General features: G+C 38.0%; 1 protein-coding gene across 1 annotated transcript; it reads left to right on the forward strand.

Moving 5' to 3' along the window:
• Nucleotides 1–9793: 9793 nt before the first annotated feature.
• LOC149251365 (uncharacterized) lies at nt 9794–13552 on the forward strand. Its single transcript, XM_089453863.1, has 3 exons — nt 9794–11048; nt 11464–11705; nt 11828–13552. The coding sequence occupies exons 1-3, from the start codon at nt 9794–9796 to the stop codon at nt 13550–13552; spliced, it is 3222 nt and encodes a 1073-aa protein (XP_089309989.1).
• The last annotated feature ends 10245 nt before the right edge of the window (nt 13553–23797 follow it).

The raw sequence follows: 23797 nt of genomic DNA on the forward strand, positions 1-23797 counted from the left end.
AGCATCTCTGATATACAACTTATGAGAATTTGTTGGGGTGATAACATGCATGTTTTAATCTATATATATAACATAATTGTAATATTTTAATAAGAATTCAAAGAGGTTAAAATAGAAGACTAAAACCTACTTTCTTTAAGAAAAATAAAAAAAAATCCAATATTGCCTTTTAATGTGAAACTTGACAACTAAGAAGAGACCAATATAAATTAAAGTATCTTTGAGAGAATGTTAGAAGTCATGTTTTTTGTTTACATATTTTTTATTTTTATTTTATTTTAAATAGTAATTTTTATTTTTATTTTCACAATTTTGATATTTTTATTTTTTATTTATACCATACAAGAAGTGTAATATATTTTTATTTATTACTTATTTAATTTATATATGTATATTTTTATTTATTACTTATTTAATTTATATATGTATAATTATTTATAATAGAAGTGTAATATTTCAATAAAAATAGAAAATTGAATATATAAAGGAAATAGATTTAAATTAAAAAATATTTAAATTTTGTTATCATTTATATATATATATATATATATATATATATATATAAGGTATTAAAATTAGATATATAAAAGAAGCATAATTTTGAAATTATATCGGTTTTTGTGTCATAATTTTTTTTTTTTATCATAAACATTTAAATTATATAAATTTATATATTTATAAACAATTATAATTTAAATGTAATATTTCAATAATATATGATAATTAAATGTATAAAAAACACATATGTAAATTAAAAAATATTTTAATTTTTTAAATTGGGTTGTCTTTATTATTTTATTATTATCTAGAAATGTTTTTCTCTCTTCTTTTCGAGCACATAAATAAAATATCAAAGAACTTCATTAATCTCTTATTTTCTTAAAGTTCAATAGACCAAATTGATTTTAGTACATCATCACACACACATATTAAATTATATAAATTTATATATTCACAAACTATTATAATAGAAGTGTAATATTTCAATAAAATATAAAAGTTCAATATATGAAACATATGTATTAATTTTTTTATTTTTATTTTATTTTATTATTTTTGAATATATATGCATGTTAATTTTTTATTTATATCATAGTTACTTAAATTGCATAAATTTATATATTTATAAAAGATTATAATAGAAGTGTAATATTTCAATAAAAAAATTAAAAGTTAAATATATAAAAAAACATATGTTTATTGAAAAATATTTTAGTTTTTAAATTTTTCTATCCCTTATTATTTTTGAATATATGTGTTAATGTTTTTATTTATATCATAAATATTTAAATTGTATACATTTATATATTTATAAATAATTATAATTGAAGTGCAATATTTCAATAAAACATAAAAATAAATATATAAAGAAAACACACCTATATTTTAATCTTTAAATTTTATTGTCATACATATATATACACACACTTATAAATTTATATATTTATAAACAATTATAATAGAATTGTAATATTTTAATAAAAATATAAGTGTTAAATATACAAAATAAATATATGTCATTTTAAAAATTATTTAAATATATTTTTTGTTATTTATTATTTTGAATATATATAAAATTTCAAGGAAAGCATTATCTATCTCAATGAGAGGATGGGAGTAACGGTTAATACAACAATATTTATATAGGCACGTAAGAATTATAACAAATTTTCTCATCACCATATAACAATATTTTAATATTTAAATTTATCATATATATAATATCTAAGAGTAGAGATTTACACATTCATATTGTCAAAAATTCGTTCGCATAGACACTCCACCCATCATTAGAGAACAAAATGTTGAAATATGATGTAAGTGAGTGTTGATTAGTCGTTAAATAAGCCAAAAGATTAGAATAATGGTCAACAATATAATAAATTATTACATTAATAAATGGTCAAAATTTATATAAAATTAATTTTTTCCTCTGCGTAGCAGCGCTGGCTCGACCTAGCCTGCCCGCCCACCCCCCTGTGCTGCCTCCTGCGGCCTCCCCACCTGGCAGCCTCCTGCTGCTGGGCTCGCCCGATCCCGATCCATTTGACCTGGGCCACCATCACCCCCGTGACAGCCTTCCCTCGCTGCGCGAAGCGGCTCCCTGTTGCGCGCTTGCTTGACTCAGGCCACAGATCAGCTGCGCCCAGCCATGCCGCCCCCAGGGGGCCCAGACCCATTGGACCCTCCCCTGCCCCCTCCCCCGGAGGTGACCGCTTTCAAAGCAATGATCGCCTCGAGCTGCAAGCGCCCGCCCTCAGTCAATCAACAGAAGTTCGTCAAGAAGATGGAATCCATCCCCATGGTAGCCCTTCCTGAAGAAGAAACCTGCAAAGCAGCTCTGAACCTCGCTGAGAGAGGCCTCATAGGCCAGTTCACGGGCCTCTGGCCTTCGCCCAAGTCGGTAGAGGACTGGACACAAAGGAATTGGAAGCCGTTAATCAAAGAAGGAATAAAAAGCTACTTCGTAGGCAAAGGCTTTTTCATCTTCGTTTTTGAAAGTGCAGAGGATAGAAGCTTAATCTTCAGAAATGGACCTTATTTTATGGGCCCCCAAGGTCTATACCTTAACAAATGGTCACCAGATTTTGACCCAACCCAGGATGTCCCATCTGCTGTACCGGTGTGGGTGCGGCTCCCCCACCTCCCCCTACACTGCTGGAATCAGAAGTCTCTCCAGATCATCGGCAATGGCTTAGGAAAATACATAGATCAGGCGGTAAGAAAAGATCAATATTCATGTGCACGCATCTGTGTCGAAGTTGACCTGGAGGAGGGTTTGCCGGAAGCCATAAAACTTACAGTCGCAGGATGGACGCATGTCCAAGAGTTGGATTATGAACAACTGCCATTTAAATGCAGACACTGCCATGGCTACGGGCACTTTGCCAAACATTGCAAGAAAAAGGCGGAAGAACAGCCAGACAAACAGAATGGCGAGCAATGGACCCAAGTACAAAAAACCACCAATCAGAAGAAAGGCAACGGGAAAGGCACTCCGAAAGAGACTCCAAGCAGCTCCAACCCCACCCAAGAAAAGATCTCAAATGGCAAAGAAAACAGCCAGAGCAAGTCAGCCACAATAGCCCTGGAAAATTTGGATCAGATTGATCCTCCTATCACCAACATAGAAGATGAAGAAATGGCTCATCTGGAAGCCTCCCAAGGAAGCCCCTCCAACCCCTCATATGCAGAAGTAGCAAGGAAAAAACCAGCTGAAAGCTCTGACTCCTCGGAGGAGGAAACCTTCGAGCAACCTACAAGAAAAGTCGGAAGGAAATCCCGTAGAGAAGCAAGGGAAGAGGAGGCAGAAAGGCTCAAAACTCAAGGGAGCCAGCCTACAATAGAGATGTCTATCGGGAGAAATTCCAGGAACAGGCCCCCTAAGGGAGGCTCCCATCCCACCCCTGGTAAATAATGCGCCTCGTCTCTTGGAACTATAGAGGTCTGGGAAACCCCTCGACATTCTAATGCTCCAAGAGACTAAGATAGAGGGGAAAGCCCTGCTAGACATCAACAAGAAGAAATGGAAGAAAAGCACAGGAAGAGCAGTCAGCGCAAGAGGCTCATCCGGAGGGCTGGCAACTCTTTGGACAGAAGATCTCTTCCAGTTGAACAAATATCATTAGACCCAGCACTGGATCTACACAGAACTAATGTTGGGTCCCTATAATACTAGTGATTACCCCGTTACTATTGTAGTTATACCCCTTATTTATATTGTTGTGCCACTATTACCCCCATATTTTTATTTCTGTGCCCCATAGAATCCCTCTATTGTTATTTTTGTGGCTTTATATTATTATTGTTAGGTCGGCTGGATTATATTGTGACTCCATAGACTCCTATATATAGAAAGGAGGTTTTGTCATTTGTATAATCCAAGAATTGTTCATTTATGTAATGTAAAGGAGTATGCCCCCTCGAAGAGGCTGAATTCTAAGGCGTTGATCTATCTTTTTCTATCTTTTCTTGAGCTGGTTTCATAACATTTGGTATCAGAGCTTTGGATTCTAGGGTTTCGCTGCTCCAAACAGGTCATCGTGGCATTTTCGCTATAACTTTTTTTTCTGTGACGTTTCAGAAGTCGCAAAAAAACCCATTTGAGGAGAAATCGCGCTGAACTTTGGGTCCAAATTTCAGAGCTTTTTGCGTGATATTTGCGGAGATATGATCTCAGGAAGTTGGTCTTTTTGCAGACTCCTGAATTACATTCAAAACAGGTGACCTGGGGAAAATCGTCATAACTTTCTCTCTGGGGATCGGATTGAAATTTCGTAAGAAGTTACAGAAAGAGGACGGACTGTAGTTTCGTGTATGCGAGTTTCAAATCCAAAGGTTGAAACAGTGACTCGTGGCACGTCGTACAAGTTCGCTCTACTGAACTAGTCTAAAAGCAAGTCACTGTGGGAGATTTCACATAACTCTTCCTTGGAGAATCCAATTTGGGTCAGACTTGTGGCATTGGAAAGAGGACACATAGGGCTACTACAGATCACAAATTTAGAACTAGATGATTGGAAAGTACAGAGATACATCAGAGGCAATATCGAGCTCCTACAAAGTGAAAAAAGGTGTGTAGATTTTCTTAAATTTTTGCTTAAGCTTGGTTTGAAAATTTATTTTGAAGGAATTCAAAGGGCATAGTAGAGCATTATTATCGGTAACTGATGCCCCGAGGAAAGAAAATGCAAACACCTAGTAAGGAACCTGAAAGCTCTAGCATGACTCATGAAGAAGAGGAAGAAATGCAACATGATATATCAAAATTACAAGACCAAGTGCAACAACTGTCCCTTGCACAAAAAGGAACAGAATATAAGATGGATGGTTTAAAGAAAGATGTAGAAGCTAAGATGGATGGTTTAAAGAAAGGTGTAGAAGCTAAGATGGACTGTTTAAAGAAAGGCGTAGAAGCTAAGATGATTGACGTGGAAGCTAAGATGGATGATTTGAAGATAGATTTGAAGACAGACATGGACGAATTGAAGATAAATATGAATAAGTTGCTACAAGAAATGGTCCCTAAGGGTGAAAGGGTACTAAAGGAAACTCATGATGAGAACAAAAGAAATGTTAATCATGATTCCATAGATGCTAATGTTGGATCGAAGAATCACCATATTCCAAAAATCGATATGAGGAAGTTTGATGGCAAGGATCCCGCCACATGGATATTACAGATGGAGCAATTCTTCGATCTCAATAATGTGCAAAACACACAAAAGGTACGTATGGCAACTATATATTTGGAACCAAATCAGTTTGTATGGTATCAATGGCTTTGTTCTCGTAAACAATTTATCACTTGGGCAATTTTTACGGAAGAATTGATAGCACATTATGAGGATACAAAAAGCAACACTTTTTTTAGCCAATTGATAAGTCTCAAACAAAAGGGTTCAATAATGGAGCACATTGAGGAGTTCCAAAAATTGAACATAAGGGTAAAAGATATTCCAGAGGAGCATAGGATTGATGTGTTCATAGGGTCTTTAAAGGATAATATCCAACATGATGTTCGCCTTTGGGAACCTGATTCATTAGAGAAGGCATTCAGGTTAGCAAGAAAAATGGAAAGCAAAATTATGGCAACTAGGAAGCATACCACTCACAACTATAAAGACGGAAGTGTTGTTGCCCCTAGTCTTCCACAACCTACAAGGTTGACACCACAACAATTGGAAGAAAAAAGAGCAAAAGGGCTTTGTTACAATTGTGATAGCAAATACACAAAAGGTCATAAGTGTGCTGAGAAGAAATTATTCTACATAGATTGTGAAGAGGAAGAAGAAAAGGAGCAAGAATGGTCAAAAGAAGAGAATATACTCCAGGAACAAAGCCTAGATGAAGAACAAATAAATCCGACCATATCTTGTAATGCATTGGCGGGAATTACCACTCCTCAAACCATCAAGATAGAAGGACAAATCAAGAAGAAAAAGGTAATAGTGTTGATTGATTCAGGAAGCACCCACAATTTTATTCATTGTAGGGTAGCAAAAGAATTGAATTGCTTCCTATATCCAGCACCAGAGTGTCAAGTGATGATTGCAAATGGAGGAACAATAAATTTCTCTGGAAAGTGCCATAATATCAAGCTATCCATGGGAGAATATGTATTGACTAGCCCAATGCTTTCCATTCCAATGGGAGGTGCTGATGTTGTACTAGGAGTCCAATGGCTACAATCCTTGGGTACAATAGCTTTTAATTTTCAAGAACTTTTCATCAAATTTTCTACGGAAGGAAAGGAAGTTGAATTAAGGGGTATTGCAGGGAAACCAGGAAAGATAATCAGCTCTAATGGCATGACAAAGCTTCTAAAAAAGGAGCAAAGAGGTGTAATTGCACAATTATGTTCGCTAGATGTTTCCACATTGGAATCATCTATTTCTCCAGATCTCCAAAAAGTCCTGGACAATCATTCCAAGGTATTTGAGACTCCCAAAGGTCTCCCACCTATGCGTGATCATGATCATGCTATTCATCTGATTCCAGGAAGTGTTCCTCCAAACATCAGGCCGTACAGATATCCCTATGTCCAAAAAAGTGAAATTGAACGTATGGTTGCAGAAATGCTAGAGGCTGGTATAATTCAACCGAGTCAAAGTTCTTTCTCAGCTCCAGTAGTATTGGTGCACAAGAAGGATGGATCATGGCGCATGTGTCCGGATTATAGGGAGCTCAACAAGCTCACTATTAAAGATAAGTTCCCCATTCCTGTCATTGATGAATTACTGGATGAATTGCATGGATCAATTTACTTCACCAAGTTGGATCTTCGTTCGGGATATCATCAAATCAGAATGAAGATTGAAGACATTCCGAAAACGGCATTTAGAACTCATGAGGGTCATTATGAATTTTTGGTCATGCCTTTTGGCCTTACCAATGCACCTTCAACATTTCAAGGTTTGATGAATTCAATTTTCAAACCATTCCTTAGAAAATTTGTGTTAGTATTTTTTGATGATATACTAATCTACAGCAAGTCTTGGAAGGATCATGTTGAACATGTTGACAGGGTGCTACAACTATTGGAGGAGAAACAATTATATGCAAAAAGATCCAAATGTTTCTTTGGAGTCCAGGAGGTGGAATATTTGGGTCATATTGTATCTCATGAAGGAGTTAAGGTAGACCCTAGCAAAATTAAAGCCATTAAGGAATGGAAAATCCCCACATCCATAAAGCATCTGCGAGGATTTCTTGGGTTGACAGGGTATTATCGCAAGTTTGTTAAGAATTATGGGAGAATAGCAGCACCTCTAACAACATTATTGAAGAAAGATTCATTTTCATGGACTCCGGAAGCAACAAAGGCCTTTGAACATCTTAAAGAGGCAATGTGCCAAGCACCGGTCTTAGCTACACCGGACTTCACAAAAACCTTTATTGTGGAATGTGATGCTTCAGGAAATGGAATTGGTGTTGTTCTAATGCAAGATGAAAGACCCATTGCTTTTGAAAGTCGTCCAATCAAGGGAAAGTTTTTAAGCAAAGCTATTTATGAGAAGGAAATGTTGGCAATACTCCATGCACTTAAGAAATGGCGACCCTACCTAATGGGAAGACACTTCAAGGTAAAAACGGATCATGATAGCCTTAAATACTTTTTAGAACAAAGATTATCCTCTGAAGAGCAACAAAAGTGGGTCACAAAGATGTTGGGTTATGACTTTGAAATCATCTACAAAAAAGGGAAGCAAAATGTGGTGGCAGATGCACTCTCAAGAAAGGATGAGGATGTGGAAGCATTGTTGTGTGCCATTTCTATTATCCAACCAGATTGGATAAACGAAGCAAGGGAGGAATGGAAGAATGACGAAGAAGTGTGGGCACTTATTCGAAAGCTACAACAAGATTCCAGTATTTTGATACATTTAGCTGGCAAAATGATTCGTTATGGTACAAAGATCGCTTATACCTCTGTAAAAATTCCCAGCTAAAACAAAAGATTCTTATGGAATTGCACACTTCTCCCTTAGGAGGGCACTCAGGATTTTTAAAAACTTACCACAGGGTTAAGAAGGAATTTTTTTGGGATGGCCTTAAATCAGATATTCAAAAGTTTGTGGCAGAATGTTTGGTTTGCCAAAAAAATAAAGTTGAAACAATTAAGACACCAGGTCTATTACAACCTTTATCCATTCCAAGCCAACGTTGGGAGGAGGTTTCAATGGATTTTATCACAGGTTTACCCAAGTCTGAGGGAAAGAGTGTCATCATGGTGGTAGTTGACAGACTTACCAAGTATGCACACTTTTGTGCATTATCACATCCATTTAAAGCCAGTACAGTTTCTACTGCATTTATGGAAACAGTTCAAAAGCTACATGGAAACCCAAAGATTATTGTAAGTGACAGAGATCCCATTTTCACTGGAAATTTTTGGACAGAATTATTTTCTTGTCTTGGTACTCAGTTAGCTCATAGCTCATCTTATCATCCTCAATCTGATGGGCAAACTGAGATAGTAAACAAATGTTTGGAAGGATATCTTCGTTGCTTTGTATCTGATAAACAGACACAATGGGTCAAATGGTTGCCTCTGGCTGAATGGTGGTATAACACTTCCTTCCATACAACAAAAAAAATGACCCCATTTATGGCACTTTATGGGTATCAACCACCATCCATCACATCATATTTAAGAGAAAATTCTAAGGTTCAGGCAGTGGAACATCACATCGAACATCAACAACAAGTCCTCCAACTCTTAAAGGATAACCTCGTGTTGGCACAAAATAGAATGAAACAACAGGCAGATCAACATCGCAGTGAAAGAAGTTTTGATGTAGGTGATTGGGTATTCCTACGGCTACAACCATATAAGCAAATGTCCCTAAAGCAAGCTAAGAAGGATAATAAATTATCACCAAAGTATTATGGTCCGTACAAGGTGTTGCAAAAGATTGGTACTATGGCATACAAATTGGAGCTTCCTGCAGCTTCTCGATTGCACCCAGTTTTCCATGTTTCATGTTTAAAGAAGGTTATAGGTGACAAGCTCCCAATTCAAACAATATTGCCAGAACTTGACGAGGAAGGAAAAATTATATTGGAACCGGAAGCAGTCACAGAAACAAGAACTCGACAGCTACGAAATCGATCAATTTCAGAGTATCTTATCAAGTGGAAGAACTTATCCGCTGAAGATTCCACATGGGAGGATGAGAATTTTATGCAGAAGTATCCAGAACTACTCAAGCGTTGAGGACAACACTTTTTTGAAGGAGAGGGGCATGTTGGGTCCCTATAATACTAGTGATTACCCCATTACTATTGTAGTTATACCCCTTATTTATATTGTTGTGCCCCTATTACCCCCATATTGTTATTTCTGTGCCCCATAGAATCCCTCTATTGTTATTTTTGTGGCTTTATATTATTATTGTTAGGTCGGCTGGATTATATTGTGACTCCATAGACTCCTATATATAGAAAGGAGGTTTTGTCATTTGTATAATCCAAGAATTGTTCATTTATGTAATGTAAAGGAGGTTGCCCCCTCGAAGAGGCTGAATTCTAAGGCGTTGATCTATCTTTTCTATCTTTTCTTGAGCTGGTTTCATAACAACTAACGCATTGCAAAAGTAAGCTAACCATCTCCCTTTTCAATCTTTACGTACCTGTCCTGTATTCTGAAAAGAGGGACTGTTGGAATTCCCTCACTGAATTTCTTGAGCAGCACTCCCCTAGTAATATCATTCTTGTCGGGGATCTAAATATTGTCTTAAAAGCTAAAGAAAAAAGGGGAGGAACTAATAACAGAGACCCCATGCTCCCCATGGTGGAAGACCTCATCCAGCAGTGGGATCTTCTCGATTTCACTCCGGTCAAAGGGTTCTACACATGGTCCAACAACCGAGTGGGTGAGGACCATATCTCTGCTCGACTGGACCGATTTTTAGCCCAAGGTACACTGATGATGAACAAGAAGATAATCATCACCAAAATCCTGCCCAAATTGACCTCAGATCATAAGCCAATCCAGCTCATTCTGGAAGATGAAGAAGACCTTGGCCCAATTCCCTTTCGATTCAGCCCTCTTTGGATAGAAAGGGAAGGCTTCATAGATACAGTGAAAACCGCATGGGCTAAACCAGTCACTGGGTCCTCCAGTTATGTGTGGGAACAAAAGCTCAAAGCCACAAAGCAAGCCCTGAAGGATTGGATAAAGAAATCTGCCCCAAATCCAACCAGCCAAAGAAAAGAAACTGTTCAGTCCCTAGAGGCTCTGCAAGTAGAAATGGAAAGAAGAGATATTACCCCAATGCTCCTTGACAAAGAAGTTAAAACTCAATGCTCAACATATCGATCTCTCCGGATGGAGGAAGAGTATTGGCGAATCAAATCTCGAAGTCTGTGGCTGAAGGCTGGCGACCGGAACACCACCTTCTTCCATCGCCAATATCGAGCAAGACTCTCCAGAAACCATATCTCTGAAATAACAACCACAGAGGGGCAGATCTGCAAAGGGTTCAACCAGATAAAAGATGCTGAAAGACATTTCAGACAGCTCTACACCACAGGTAACCATGCCAATGAGGAGGAAACTGCTGACCTCCTCTCCAACATTCCTCTTCTGGTCAGCCCTGAAGACAATTCCGTTCTCATCAACCCCATCACTGAAGAAGAAGTCAGCAAAGTCATTTGGTCTATGGATCCGGACAAGGCCCCTGGGCCTGATGGATTCACCATACACTTTTATAAGACCTGCTGGGACATTATCAAAACTGATCTTTTAAAGATGATAAAAGGATTCATGGGAAAAGCCAAGGTAGGGGGAGGAACCAATTCCACCTATCTCGCCCTCATTCCAAAAGAAACCAATCCAGAAACATTCGCCAGATTCAGGCCAATATCGCTCTGTAACGCCTCATATAAAATTCTGGCAAAGCTTCTAGCCAACAGGATCAAGCCACTGCTCAACAGGCTGATCTCCAGCAATCAAGGTGGCTTCGTAGAAGGCAGGCACATCTTGGATAATGTCATCCATGTGCAGGAGATAATTCACTCAAGCAATCAACGAAAAGAAAAAGGTATGTTGATAAAACTTGATATGGCCAATGCCTTTGACCGAGTCAACCCCTCCTTCCTTTACAAAGTCCTCCACTCCTTTGGCTTCTCCCCCCATTTTTTCAATCTTATCACTGCCTGCACTCACAACCCCTGGATTGCCCCTCTTGTAAACGGTCGACCTACCTCTTTTTTCCAAGCTCAGAGAGGTCTCAGGCAAGGATGCCCGCTCTCTCCCTTCCTGTACATCCTGATGGCGGACTCCCTCAGTAGAAAGCTATCAGCTGAAAAAGTCTCAGGCTCCCTCCCTGGCCTCAAACCCTCCCCTACTTCTCCAGCTCAGAACCACGCTCTCTTTGTGGACGACTCTCTCCTCCTGGGAGGTGCCTCTGTTAGAATAGCCAAAGCCTTTGACTCTGTTCTCAATTGCTATTGCAGGGTCTCGGGAGCCTCTATCAATGAAAAAAAAAGCGAAGTCTATGGCTGGAACATTGGGCAGCAAGAGCTCACAAGTATCTCCAATCTGCTTGGCTTTAAAGGATATGCTCAATGGGAAAAGATTAAATACCTTGGTCTCCCCATCACAAATGGCTTCAACAAGAGGTCGTTGTGGTCTGAAATCATCAGCAAAATCAAAACAAAAATTACAGTTTGGGGAGGATATTGGCTCACAAAAGGAGGCAAAGTCATCCTGATCAAGACTGTCTTATCGGTGCTCCCAATCTACCAAGCAGCCTTCCTTCTCGCCCCAAAAAGTGTGACAGACCAAATCTCTAAAATTCTCCGGGACTTCCTCTGGCAGGGGGGGAAAGGAAATCAAAACAAATTCCATTTAGTGAAATGGGACGTGGTCAAGCGCCCAATTTCTGAAGGAGGTCTCCAAATTCGTGATCCAGCATTAGCCAACCTGGCGTTGGGAGGCAAAATTATATGGAAACTTTTCAAAGAGCCCAAACACCCTGTCTGCGACATGTTGAAATCAAAATACGTTCAAAAGGTGCCGCTCAGAAGTATTCAGACAGCCCAAACAAATAACAGCTCCCAGGTCTGGAAATTATGTAGTAAAACTCTGAATTTCTACATACGCAAGGCGTACAGGATCCCAGGGAGCGACAAACATATAAATTTGTGGCACGACAGAATAATGGATCGTGACCCCCTCGCGGAAATTGATGAAATTGCAGAGCTAAAAAACTGGCTTGAACACGCAGGGATAAATAGTCTTTATGATTTGTCAAATTGGGATTGCCATGATGATTGGCAAGGCTGGGACTTCTTTGGAGTTCCAGAGCGGCTAAACCAGCAGAAGTGCGTCCTTGAAGAACTGTTAGAGGAAGCGGCCCCAGTGAACAGAAAGATGAAGGATAGCTGGGGATGGGGGCGATCTGGAATCTATACAACAACTGCAGCTTATAATGCCCTTCAACCAAACAGGAACAACAGTAAACCGCCAGAATTTTGGAAGAAAGTTTGGGAACCGCTAGCTCTACCCAAAGTAAACTTCTTCTTTTGGACGCTGGTCCACAACAAGCTGTTAACTAGAGACAATCTGATGAAAAAAAGCATAGCTGGGCTGCATAGATGCGAGCTGTGTAGAAGTAGCTCAGAAACAACCAGGCACCTCTTTATGGAATGCAAGTTTGCCAAAGAAGTATGGGGACTCATCCTACAAGAGCTACAAATCACAGTCCCCTCTTATAACTCTGTTGCTGATCTATTTGACTCATGGAATCAATGCTACCCCAACAAAATCCCCAGCAAGTCTATTTGGAGAAAAGTCTGGAACGCTATCCCCAAGTTTGTATGCTGGCAGATCTGGCTGACCCGGAATGACCTGATATTCAATGAAAAGTTGCAAGCTCCTTTCTTGGCAGCGGTAAAGGCCAAATCCCTTCTCCTTGAAGCAGTCCAACAACAATATTTTTCAGAAGACTCTTTGCTTCTCCCCGAAGAAGAGAGGTGGCTGGGCCCCCTCTCCCCCCATCCTCGGAAGCAGTTAACAGCCCCTCATGCAGTGAATCCGGAATGGCGCAAAAGAGACTCCGAAGTCAACTTCCAAGAATGGTGGCGACAACAAAAAATAACCACGATTTTCTTCGACGGAGCCTCCAAAGGCAATCCTGGGACAGCAGGAGCTGGAGGGGTCATCTATGCCTCAGACGGTACAAGAAGGGACAACTTTTGCTGGGGCATCGGGCAGAAAACCAACAATCAGGCAGAGATCCAAGGTCTCCTCAAAGCTTGTCAAATAGCCAGAGATAGAGGTGACAAAGAATTCCAAGCCTTTGGAGACTCAGAGATCTTAATAAAGAATTTAAACACGGGCAAACTGTTTAACAATGCAAGTCTCAACAAATCTCTGAACAGATTAAAGAGAGTCCTGCTTGACTTCGATTCCTACAAATTCCTCCATATTCTCAGAAGCCTGAACAGTGAAGCAGATCTGATGGCGAACAAAGGCTGCACGCTTGGGAAAGGACAACTCCTCATAAATGGCGAAAGCTCTATTCACCCCTGTAATCCATGAGGATCCTGAATATTGTAACAGCATAAGAAACAGAAATAGAAGTAATGTAATGATGGCTGCCATGGCGTAAGTCCAATCTATTCTTCAAATTAATAAACCATACCCGTTTCAGTGAAAAAAAATAAAAAAAATTATATAAAATTAATAAAGGCGGGTGTGCTTATATTTTAGTCAACTAAATAAATCAATAAAAGAAAATATTTATTTAATCAATGAATTAATAAGTAGGGGGGGGAAGGAAAATCACAAATCAAGGAAAAGTGGGGGTAGGGGCGAAAGGGAATGAAAAAAAGAGAGGGCAAAAAGGGACAAGAACTAGACCAACATAAAATAGAGTTAAAAGGGGGAAGAAGAAAGGGGGGAGGTCAATGGTGGTAGGAATTATAGAGTAAGTTGATGGATAATCAACTTCTAGGAGGGGCTAAGTTTATAACCACCTTTCTAGTTGAAGTTATTAGGGCACTTTTCAATATCATGAGCTTCCATCATGATTCGAGAATTATAAAATGTGACATAAGCATGGATTTTTAACTGGTCAAAACAAATAAGGTGCTTGGCGTTAAAGGAGTGTTCAACTATAATAGATGAAGTTAAATGAGTGTTACAAAGTCCTCTGGATTTTGGAACCAGGAGAGGTTGATCCCATATAGGCAGGGAGGAATTAGTTTTGAAAAACGCAACAAGAAAGTCTCAATTTGATTTTGCCTTGGTCAAATTAAGAAAATTTGAATTTCCACATCAACAGACAACTTGGATGCAGTTAACTTGTGTGACATGGCTTTTGTCACTCAGTTAGCTCAATAAATTCAAGTTAGAGGAGTTGGAGTTTAGTTAAGCACGTGTTATTTCTAATTTGTAGCAATCAAGGTCAGTTATTTCAAGTTGGTTTCAGTTAAACTAGTTCTAGCTGTTAGAGGAAATAGTGTAAGGTCAGTTGTGCAGTGGGACAATAGTCTAACTTAGTGATCATCTAGTTAACTAATCAATTAACCCAACATAGCTAGTGCATGCAGAGAATTCGAGTTTGTCAGTTGTGGTGGAGATTCCATGGTAGTGTAAAATCAATTATAGGCTAGTCTTGAGTGTACATGTTTTGTATGCAGTCAAATGATCAACCATGGGAATTGCGCAAGAATTTTGGAGGAAATTCCTAAATAATAGGGGCCTAATTTCCTTAGGATTTTCACAGGGAAATAAGGGCTCAAGCAGAGGAAAAAATTGACTAAGTATAGGTGAGAGATTCTTAGTGAGCGGAGAGATAGCTATTCACTTATAGGTTGAGCTCAAATTGAGCAAGCAATTGTAATACATCTCTATTCATCATATTAATGCAAGAAAGAATAAGGGGTTTTTATCAGATTTCTTTCCCCTAGAAAAATATTGTGCATGTGTGTTGCTTCTTATTGCATGCTTGTGATTAATGTTCTAAATTGTGAATTGAATTCCGCAAAGCAGTAGAGTAGGATTGTGTCTTGTGATTTAGATTAAAATTTCATGAGTAGTTACAATTGTACACCAAAATTTCAACATGGTATCAAAGCAAGATTCACATTAGAACAAGAATTTCGAAGTTGTTTCTTAGGAGGTTCGAATTCGCAGTTCAGTGTAGTAGGATCTCTTCAGAGTTGGGAAGATGACCTTCAACGATTTGAGACTAGAGTATGCCTTGGAAGGCAACTCTAATTTCATTGCATGGAGGTGGTGTTAGATGACATTGTATTGCTAGAATATGTCAAGATAGACATTAACAATGTAAACTTTGAAACGGGAACTATAAACTCAAAACGGGAACTCTGGCAAAAAAACCCCGAAAAAACATCAAAAACAGTGCTAAAAACTAAAAGTTGTATACTGGAACGATGGTTTTTTTAGGGTCAATTTTTAACATGTTTTAAAAATGGTAGTGAAAATGAAATTTTCGTGCAAAAAACACCTTGAAAACGAAAAAGTGATGATACTGTTACGATGATTTTTTTTAGGGTCAATTTTCAACATTTTTAAAAATGCTAGTAAAACTGAATTTTTATGTTCCAAAAAAAAGTTGTTTATGAGGAAAAAACACACTAATTTTTTTCGTAGAATAACATTTTTCTTTCTTAAGTATAAATTCAACACGTTTTCAACCATAACATGCTAGATACAAAATAAATTGGAATTTTTTCAACCATAAAATTAAAAAACTATGACATTATGAACAAATTACATGACTAAATGAATTCAAATGTCATTATTTGTATTGTGAATGAAAGATACATTATATCTCTAATTTAATGTTACATTGTAGATATTCCAAACAATAAAAATTATCATAATTAAGACATATAATCCAACAACGTAAAAATGACTCATAACTTCTCATTTAACACCATATGGAAATCAAAAATTTTATTTCAAGATATGATGCAAACATAAGTTATATAAACTGTCTTAAAAAATTATTCAAAATCACTCATATTTTCTTGCACACCATTTGAATTCACATCTTCAGATGAGTGACTGGATGCTGACGAAGATGTTCCATATTCTTCTCTTTCAACAACTAGTGCCCCATCTGAGTCCACATGCATGTCCACGATTTCAGGTTTCAAAATTCTTCTAGATCTATGACTGGTTTCAGCAGACTCCCATCTCAACACTCTTCTTTCTGGTAACAACCTTTTTAAAATCTCTATCGTCTTGAAGCGAAGAGTTCCTCTCTTTGTTAAATTGAAGTCATAAACAAGTTGTCAACATCCTCTAAATTTAATATGTCTGTGCGACGACGATTTATATTTGTACCCTTTCTTTTTCTCTTTCCACCATTTTTTTTGTCAACTACAATCTCTGGCTTATACACACCATTGAATGGGTGTGTATTTGTGGCATACCAATTTACTTCAACACCTGTAACATCCTCATTTTCTGTAAAGACTTTTATAACTTTAGCAACCTAGAATGGATAACCATTGGGATCTCCATCTACTAGAACTGCGATCATACAACCCTCCTTAATATCCTGTATTGAACCCTTGTAAGGGTCTTCCATGGATTCACATTGTGGACGAGATCTTCTGGAACCAATATACATCTCTCTTTCCTCTGCCTGTGAAGAATTAATAATACGTTGAGATTATTGTTGTTCAACAATGTTTGTTTCCTCATGTTCGTTCGACACATTTTGTGGCCAAATAAATGGATTTTTCAAAGGTATATCTTCATTTGTTGTTGTTGAAATGATTTCACTTTGATTATTGAAAAATGACTCCCACCAAACTAAATCAGCAATGTCAAAGTACTCATATGTATATCTAATACATTTTTTAATTTCTTCTAGGAAATCAGAATAATTTATATCTCTATTCTGTCTGTGTGTGTTATGAACTTCACCAACTGATTGTAATAACAATATTTTTGATGCAAATATTGGATGATCTGGAATGAACTTCAAAAATTCCAAACCTGATGACGGTGCCCATTCTGTAGTAGTTGAATACTTCTTGCCCCATATTAGTGTTTTCCCATCATTTTTTTTGATACAAAATTGATGTTGGAAGTTAATGTCATTAAGTTGTTCAATTCATTTCCCCTCACCATGCAATCCCAGAATAAACCTTCGCAGGTCAACAATTTCTTCCAACACATCAAAAGTAGGCTATGACATGTATGATTTCTTAATACATTCAATTAATGATGGCAAGCTCCCAACTTCCTTCCTCCTCAATGTGACTGAAAAACGACTGAACATCTGATCAATATGGTCGTGAATGTGCCCAACAAGAAGGAAACCAGCCTTTACCTTCTGAAAAATTCTCAATTCAACAAGCATGTTTAGACATCCAAAAACAACTTGATTTTTGTTTTCACGGCAAGTGTTGTCCAATTGTAGATACAAAACTTCAGGAAGATTACCAGACCAATGAGAAAGCACATCATGAATTATGGTTATGGTCAGATTTGCATCATTATCAATATTTGGAGCTGTGAAATACACCCTTGGCAACATTTTTCCATTGAAGACCATACAACCGACCAAGTGATACTGAATAAAATTTTCCTCCTGTAAATTTTTGGGTGTGCGAACAAAATGTGGTAAAAGTGTTTTCTTCTGGTCCATACCATCAATTATCAAACCCAAATATTTATTTGGATTATCATAAAACTTATTTCGATGCTTGTATAACTTTTTCCTTTCAATTGTTTGTTGTTCGCGATGCTCCTGAAGTTCTTTGACAATTGAATCTACACAACATGAAAGAAAGCCATTAAGAAATATGTTTTCATAGTTGATGACTATACAATTTTAAAAGTTAAAGTTATGAATGCTTACCTCTTTCTGACCCTTCATATTTGTCCCTTTTTTATTTAAGAGAAGCACATGTACTGCAAATCCCCATCCTTGTCTTCTTAGGAATACGGACATTTTTGAATTCTTTCTTCCATACCTTCACAAAATATTGATATGTAATAAACCGGCCATGTCCCTCAGCACCTTCTACATATTCTTTGTATAAGTTGTAGATTTCTCGTCTTGAAAAATTATCTGGAATATGTATTGTCTCTCTCTTTGGCATACACTCTCCATGCTTTGAAAAGAAATCTTTCATCCATGATATTGCAGTATTTGATAATGGCCCAAACTATCTTTTATGACGTACTTTTGAATAAAATGTGGGATCCTTTTCCGAATTTTCTTGAATTCTCGAGAGACGAAAATTCCCAATCGAATGAAACATTTTGAAAGCCTTTCTACAGATAAATAAAGACCCAATATGGTAATCATAACTTGACAATGTAGATTGCATGCACCCAACTAAATATTAATTTTGCATGCTTTTATTCATTGACAAATATCTCTTCCTGCTCTCTAATGAAAATTTGAAATCCATATGTTTCAAGCAATCTTTTTGACAACATTCACTTAAAATGAGAGCGCTGATAGAACTTCTTCTCGTCAGATATTCGGCTCTACCCCTTGTATAACTAGAACAACTTGCATTGATACAAAAAGGTCTGCTCCTACTCCTCGATACAATATTTCTTGGCAACATCTCCATCATTGAATCATCATTTATATAAGGATTTTCATCATGATTAAGAGGAATGTTATCTACACTATGATGAGCTGTGCTTTTCAAATACTAACTTGGAGGATATTCTTCATCTTCCCCTTCTTTAGTGCTACTGTCATAGTCGTTAGAATTTAGGCTGAAAGGAAAATTTGACTCAATGTTTATTGGATAGTCTTCCTCATGTGCATTGTCAATGCTGCTCTCATAGTCCATAGAATTAGGACTTCGTTGAAAATGTGATTGTTTACTTACTGAAAATGCTACATCCTATCCTTTGTCACTGGTACCTTTATAGTCATTAGAATTAGGACTAAGTGCATCATCCTGTCCTTTGTTACTGCTACCTTTATAGTCATTAGAATTAGGACTAAGTGCATCATCCTGTCCTTCATCATTGTGGCTCTCATAGTCCTTAAAATTAGGACTAAGAGAACACCGTGACACCCCATTCTTTTGAAATTCATCATCACGCTCTTCATCACTGCTGCTCTCATAGTCCTTAGAATTAGGACTAAGAGGACACTGTGACACTCCATTATTTTGAAATTCATCATCACGCTCTTCATCACTGTTGCTCTCATAGTCCTTAGAATTAGGACTAAGTGGACACTATGACACTCCATTCTTTTGAAATTTGTCATCATGCTCTTTAACACTGCTGGTTTCATAGTCCATTGGATTAGAACTAAGAGGACACCGTGACACTCCATTATTTTGAAATTTTTCATCACGCTCTTTATCTCTGCTACTCTCATAGTCCTTAGAATTAGGACTAAGAGGACACCGTGACACTCCATTCTTTTGAAATTCATCATCACGCTCTTCATCACTTCTGCTCTCATAGTCCTCAGAATTAGGACTAAGTGGACATCGTGACACTCCATTCTTTTGAACTTCATCATCATGCTCTTCATCGCTGCTGCTCTCATAGTCCTTAGAATTAGGAATAAGTGGACATCGCGACACTCCATTCTTTTGAAATTCGTCATCATGCTCTTTAGCACTGCTGCTCTCATAGTCCTTAGAATTAGGACTAAGTGGACACCGTGACACTCCATTCTTTTGAACTTCATCACTGCTGCTCTCATAGTCCTTAGAATTAGGACTAAGTGGACACCGCGACACTCCATTCTTTTGAAATTCATCATCATGATCTTCATCACTGCTACTCTCATAGTCCATAGGATTAGGACTAAGTGGACACCGTGACACTCCATTCTTTTGAAATTCGTCATCATCCTCTTCATCACTGCTGCTATCATAGTCCTTAGAATTAGGATTAAGTGGAACCCGTGACTCTTTATTTATTTGAAATTCTCCATCCCCTCTTTCATTAGTGCTACTCTCATAGTCCTTAGGATTAGGACTAAGTGGAAGGATTGTCTTTCTATTCACAGTGGAAGAATTCCTATTATATTCATCAATATGAATAGAGTTGTTATGCGATGAAGATGTTGATGCTGTACAAAACGAAACTTCACTATCAGGAGAATCCATCCCTTTCAAATAAAAGAGATTGAATGATACAAATGCAGAGTCTCCTAAAGATATTATATAGCTTAGAGAATGAAATTTTCCCTCCAAAAAGTTTCGTCAAAATATTTCCCTCCAAAAAATTTGTTAGATTTATTTCCCTTCATTATTTTATTCTACAATTTATTGAAAAATGTGAACTAAATTTTTTTAGGAAATAAATCTTTAAAGTTAAAATTGTAAACTACAACTTTTACCTACATTATTTTAATAGTTAAAGTATATAATATTTACCAAACAATTGAATGTTTCTTATTTTATATTTTTTATAATACATTCTAAAACAAATTAATCCCACATTCACCCCACTGTAAAATGAGTCCATAATATTTGCTTTATCATAGTTTCCTATATCGCCATCATGTTAATTTTTTTAAAACAAATTAATCCCACATTAACCTTACGGTAAAACATATCCGTAATTTCACCTATATAATAAATTCCATTATCACTATTACTCACATCACATCAAGGTTTTTTGAGGTTCGCCGAAAGACTTGGAGCAAATTTTTTGAGCAGCTACATTGCTATCAACAACATATTCAACGGAGAATTCTCGCAATTGAAAGGTTAGTTAATTTTTTTCCTTGCAAATTTTAATATTAAATAAGTTTAATGAAGTAGATTTTTTATTTTTATTATATATATATTTTAATTAAAACTTTTTGCGGGCCAAAATTACCCACTACGTCCGTTGTGAGCATGGTGGGCTCGGTATAGCTCACGACGGCCAAACGGACCCGGTAATGCTCACGACGACTAAACGGGCTAGGTAATTTTTACGACGGCCAAACGGGCTTGTAGGTCAAGGGCGATCGTCTTGCCACCGCACGAGCGGGCGGGCCGCCGGGGTGGCGCGGGGGGGGGGGGGGGGGGGGTTGGGTTGTCGCAGCCTCCTCTCGCGCCACCCACGGGTGGGCGGGCCACCAGGGTGGCATGCGCACGCACGCGAGGTGGGGGGGGGGGGGGGTGCTGCAGCAACCTCCCCCCATGCCACCCCGCGGCCTGCCCGCTTGCGGGGTGGCAGGGCGATTCCGAGAACCGCCTCGCTACCTTGCGGGCGAGAGGGCCTCCAGGGTGGCGCGGGGGGAGGCTGTCGCAGCCCCCCGAGAATCACCTTGCCACCGTGCGGGTGGGCGGGTCACCGGGGTGGTGCAGGGGGAGGCTGCGGCGGCCTCCCCCTTCACCACCCCGGTGGCCTGCCTGCCCGCGGGGTGATTCTCGGAATCGCCTCGCCACCCCGCGGGTAGGTGGGCCGCCGGGGTGGCACAGCTAGGGGGGCTATCGCAGCCTCCCCCCGCGCCACCCTGCCCACCCGCGGTGTGGTAGGGCAATTTCGAGCACCTCCCCGGGCGGCTCACCCGCCCGCGGGGTGGCAAGGCGATTCTCGAAATCGCCTTGCCACCTCGCAGGTGGGCGGGCCACCAGGGTGGCGCAGGAGGGGTTGGGCAGAGGGCAGTGGTTGGGCTGCTATGATGGGATAGGGGACCGGACCCAACGACTGGCTCGGTTGGCTGGCCGATTTTCAGAGTGCGACGACAGGGCGATGTATTTTATTATTATTATTATTATTTGAAACTGTTATGATTTATAAAATTAATTATTATTTATCATTTTCGTTGTTAATTTAAGTTAATATGTTTTTGTCATTTACTGATTTATGTGTTTCCTTTTTTTTTTCTTCAGGAAAATGGCATTAAAGAAGATTTCTGTGAATCTTTCTGGACCAAAGATTCTTAAAGGTGGATCTTCAAAAAACATTGGTGAATGAACTCCACCTGAGTTGATGGCTACAAATCTTTCAAGTTCCTCAAATGATAAGAAGATGATTTCATACTGGAAGAAATCAAAAGAAGTGAAACTTCCATCAAGAATCTGGTATGTGAAAGAAAGAGAAAGCCAAAATGTGAATATATATCTATATATTGATATACTGAATGATAATGGAATTTATGACGTGATGGGAAGAGTCATGGACATGTGTTCGGTATTGGACAATGAAGTTGTTTACATACTTACAAAAATGCCTAAGTCACATGAAAGGATTAAATACCAGTTATCATATTCATTGTATGACACGAGAGAGGTATATACAAAGTTGTGTAAACAAATCGTAAATGAGATGAAACAAAATATCATAAGTATTGTTACTTATATTTGTGTTTTGCGTTGTTGTAACTGTCTCACTATATTTTTTTAACTTTGTTTTTATTGACATATGATATTTTGTTTGACAGAATTTTGTTGAAAGTTGTTCAATTAGGTTGGGAGACATTCATTTCATAGAGCATGATATTATGAAAGTTGTCAGCATTTTCTACTCAGTTTCAGAAGAAGATATGGCAAACAAGCAAAATGTAGTAATTGATGATGCTACAAAACTACATCCAAGGGATAAAGAAAAAAGGCCTCTAGTGGATAAATCTAGCAAGGGTAGACAAGTTACTTTTGAAGACGATGAAGTTGAAACTGACAGTGAATAATATGTTGTCATTACTGAAGATGACATTGGAACTGAGAAGAGCCGTAAAAGACCAAAAGTAATAATGCCCAAGAATAAGTTTGTTATAGTTAATGATGAGAATGTTATGAAGAAGAAACATAAAGTTGAAAATTTTGAAGTAGTCATTACCAACAGTCAAGAGCCTAGTGAAACTTCAAAAGAAAGAAGAGAAATCATTACACCAGGAGCTGATTTAGGGGATGGCATTATCAAAACAAAACAAATGCCATTCGAGGAAATTTGACAAAGAGAAACTTAATTGAGGGTGGTCGTAAATTTCAGCTTAATGTCAGACAAATTTATAAGGCAAGTGAAGGACAATGTCAATATCAAGTCTTAAAGCCACATCATCTGCATGTTCACAGCTTGAAGACATTGATGAGGTACAATGCATATGCTCATGTGGTTAGTTATGTGCTTCTTGTTGATCCATTTCAAGTTCCCAACAAAGAAGCATTTGATAAGTCAAAATGTTTTGAATACAATTATTATGTGCTTGGGGGGAACCATTCTGTAGAAGCTCAAAGAAAATTGATGGAGGAATATCTCAATAACCCACGTTTTGAAACAATCATTTATGCTGGTTTATCAGATACAGAAGCAAAGTTAGTGGCATGGGATCATAATTCTAATAATGAATATAGAATGTCTATGACTTTCATCCAAGGGTTAGATTTATTCATAGTGAATTTGAAGAAAAATGTGGTGGGGATAGGATAAATGTTACTGTAGATTTATGAAAGGAATGTCATATGGAAATAGGCTATCCAATTGAAGAGAAAATCAATTCAAAAGGTGGCAAAGGCGGCAAATTTAATGATTTATTCAGAGGTGTTGATAACATTTTCCAGTTGGCATTTAGAATTGGAGAGATATGGGAGTTGATTAATGAGATTTTTAGCATGTGGAAAAACATTAGCATTAAAAACCAGAAGGTCAAAAAGTCTAAGCCATTGATATGTAGCAACAGTAAATCAGGTCCTGAAATGAAGCAGCTTCCAAAAGATATGACTATCACACCTTGGAGAGCATTGCAAGGAGTGAAGGATGAAAAAATTGTCAAAGCAATATTATCTCGTGTGAGGTCAGGGGAATTATCATTGGAGGAAATGTCTGAGGAATTTCAAAAGTAAGTTTGTTGAATTATTTTTATTTATTTCT

The sequence above is a fragment of the Pinus tabuliformis genome, chromosome 7 (genome assembly GCF_031772625.1).
Source record: "Pinus tabuliformis cultivar Carrire ecotype Pingquan chromosome 7, CPIR1, whole genome shotgun sequence".
NCBI lineage: Eukaryota > Viridiplantae > Streptophyta > Pinopsida > Pinales > Pinaceae > Pinus > Pinus tabuliformis.

Coding starts and splice junctions, on each gene's coding strand:
- LOC149251365 (XM_089453863.1), top strand. CDS start 9,794: ATGGTGGAAGACCTCATCCAGCAGTGGGATCTTCTCGATTTCACTCCG. Junction 11,049..11,463: donor CAATCAACGAAAAGAAAAAG/GTATGTTGATAA, acceptor TTGCTATTGCAG/GGTCTCGGGAGCCTCTATCA. Junction 11,706..11,827: donor ATATTGGCTCACAAAAGGAG/GCAAAGTCATCC, acceptor TTCCTCTGGCAG/GGGGGGAAAGGAAATCAAAA.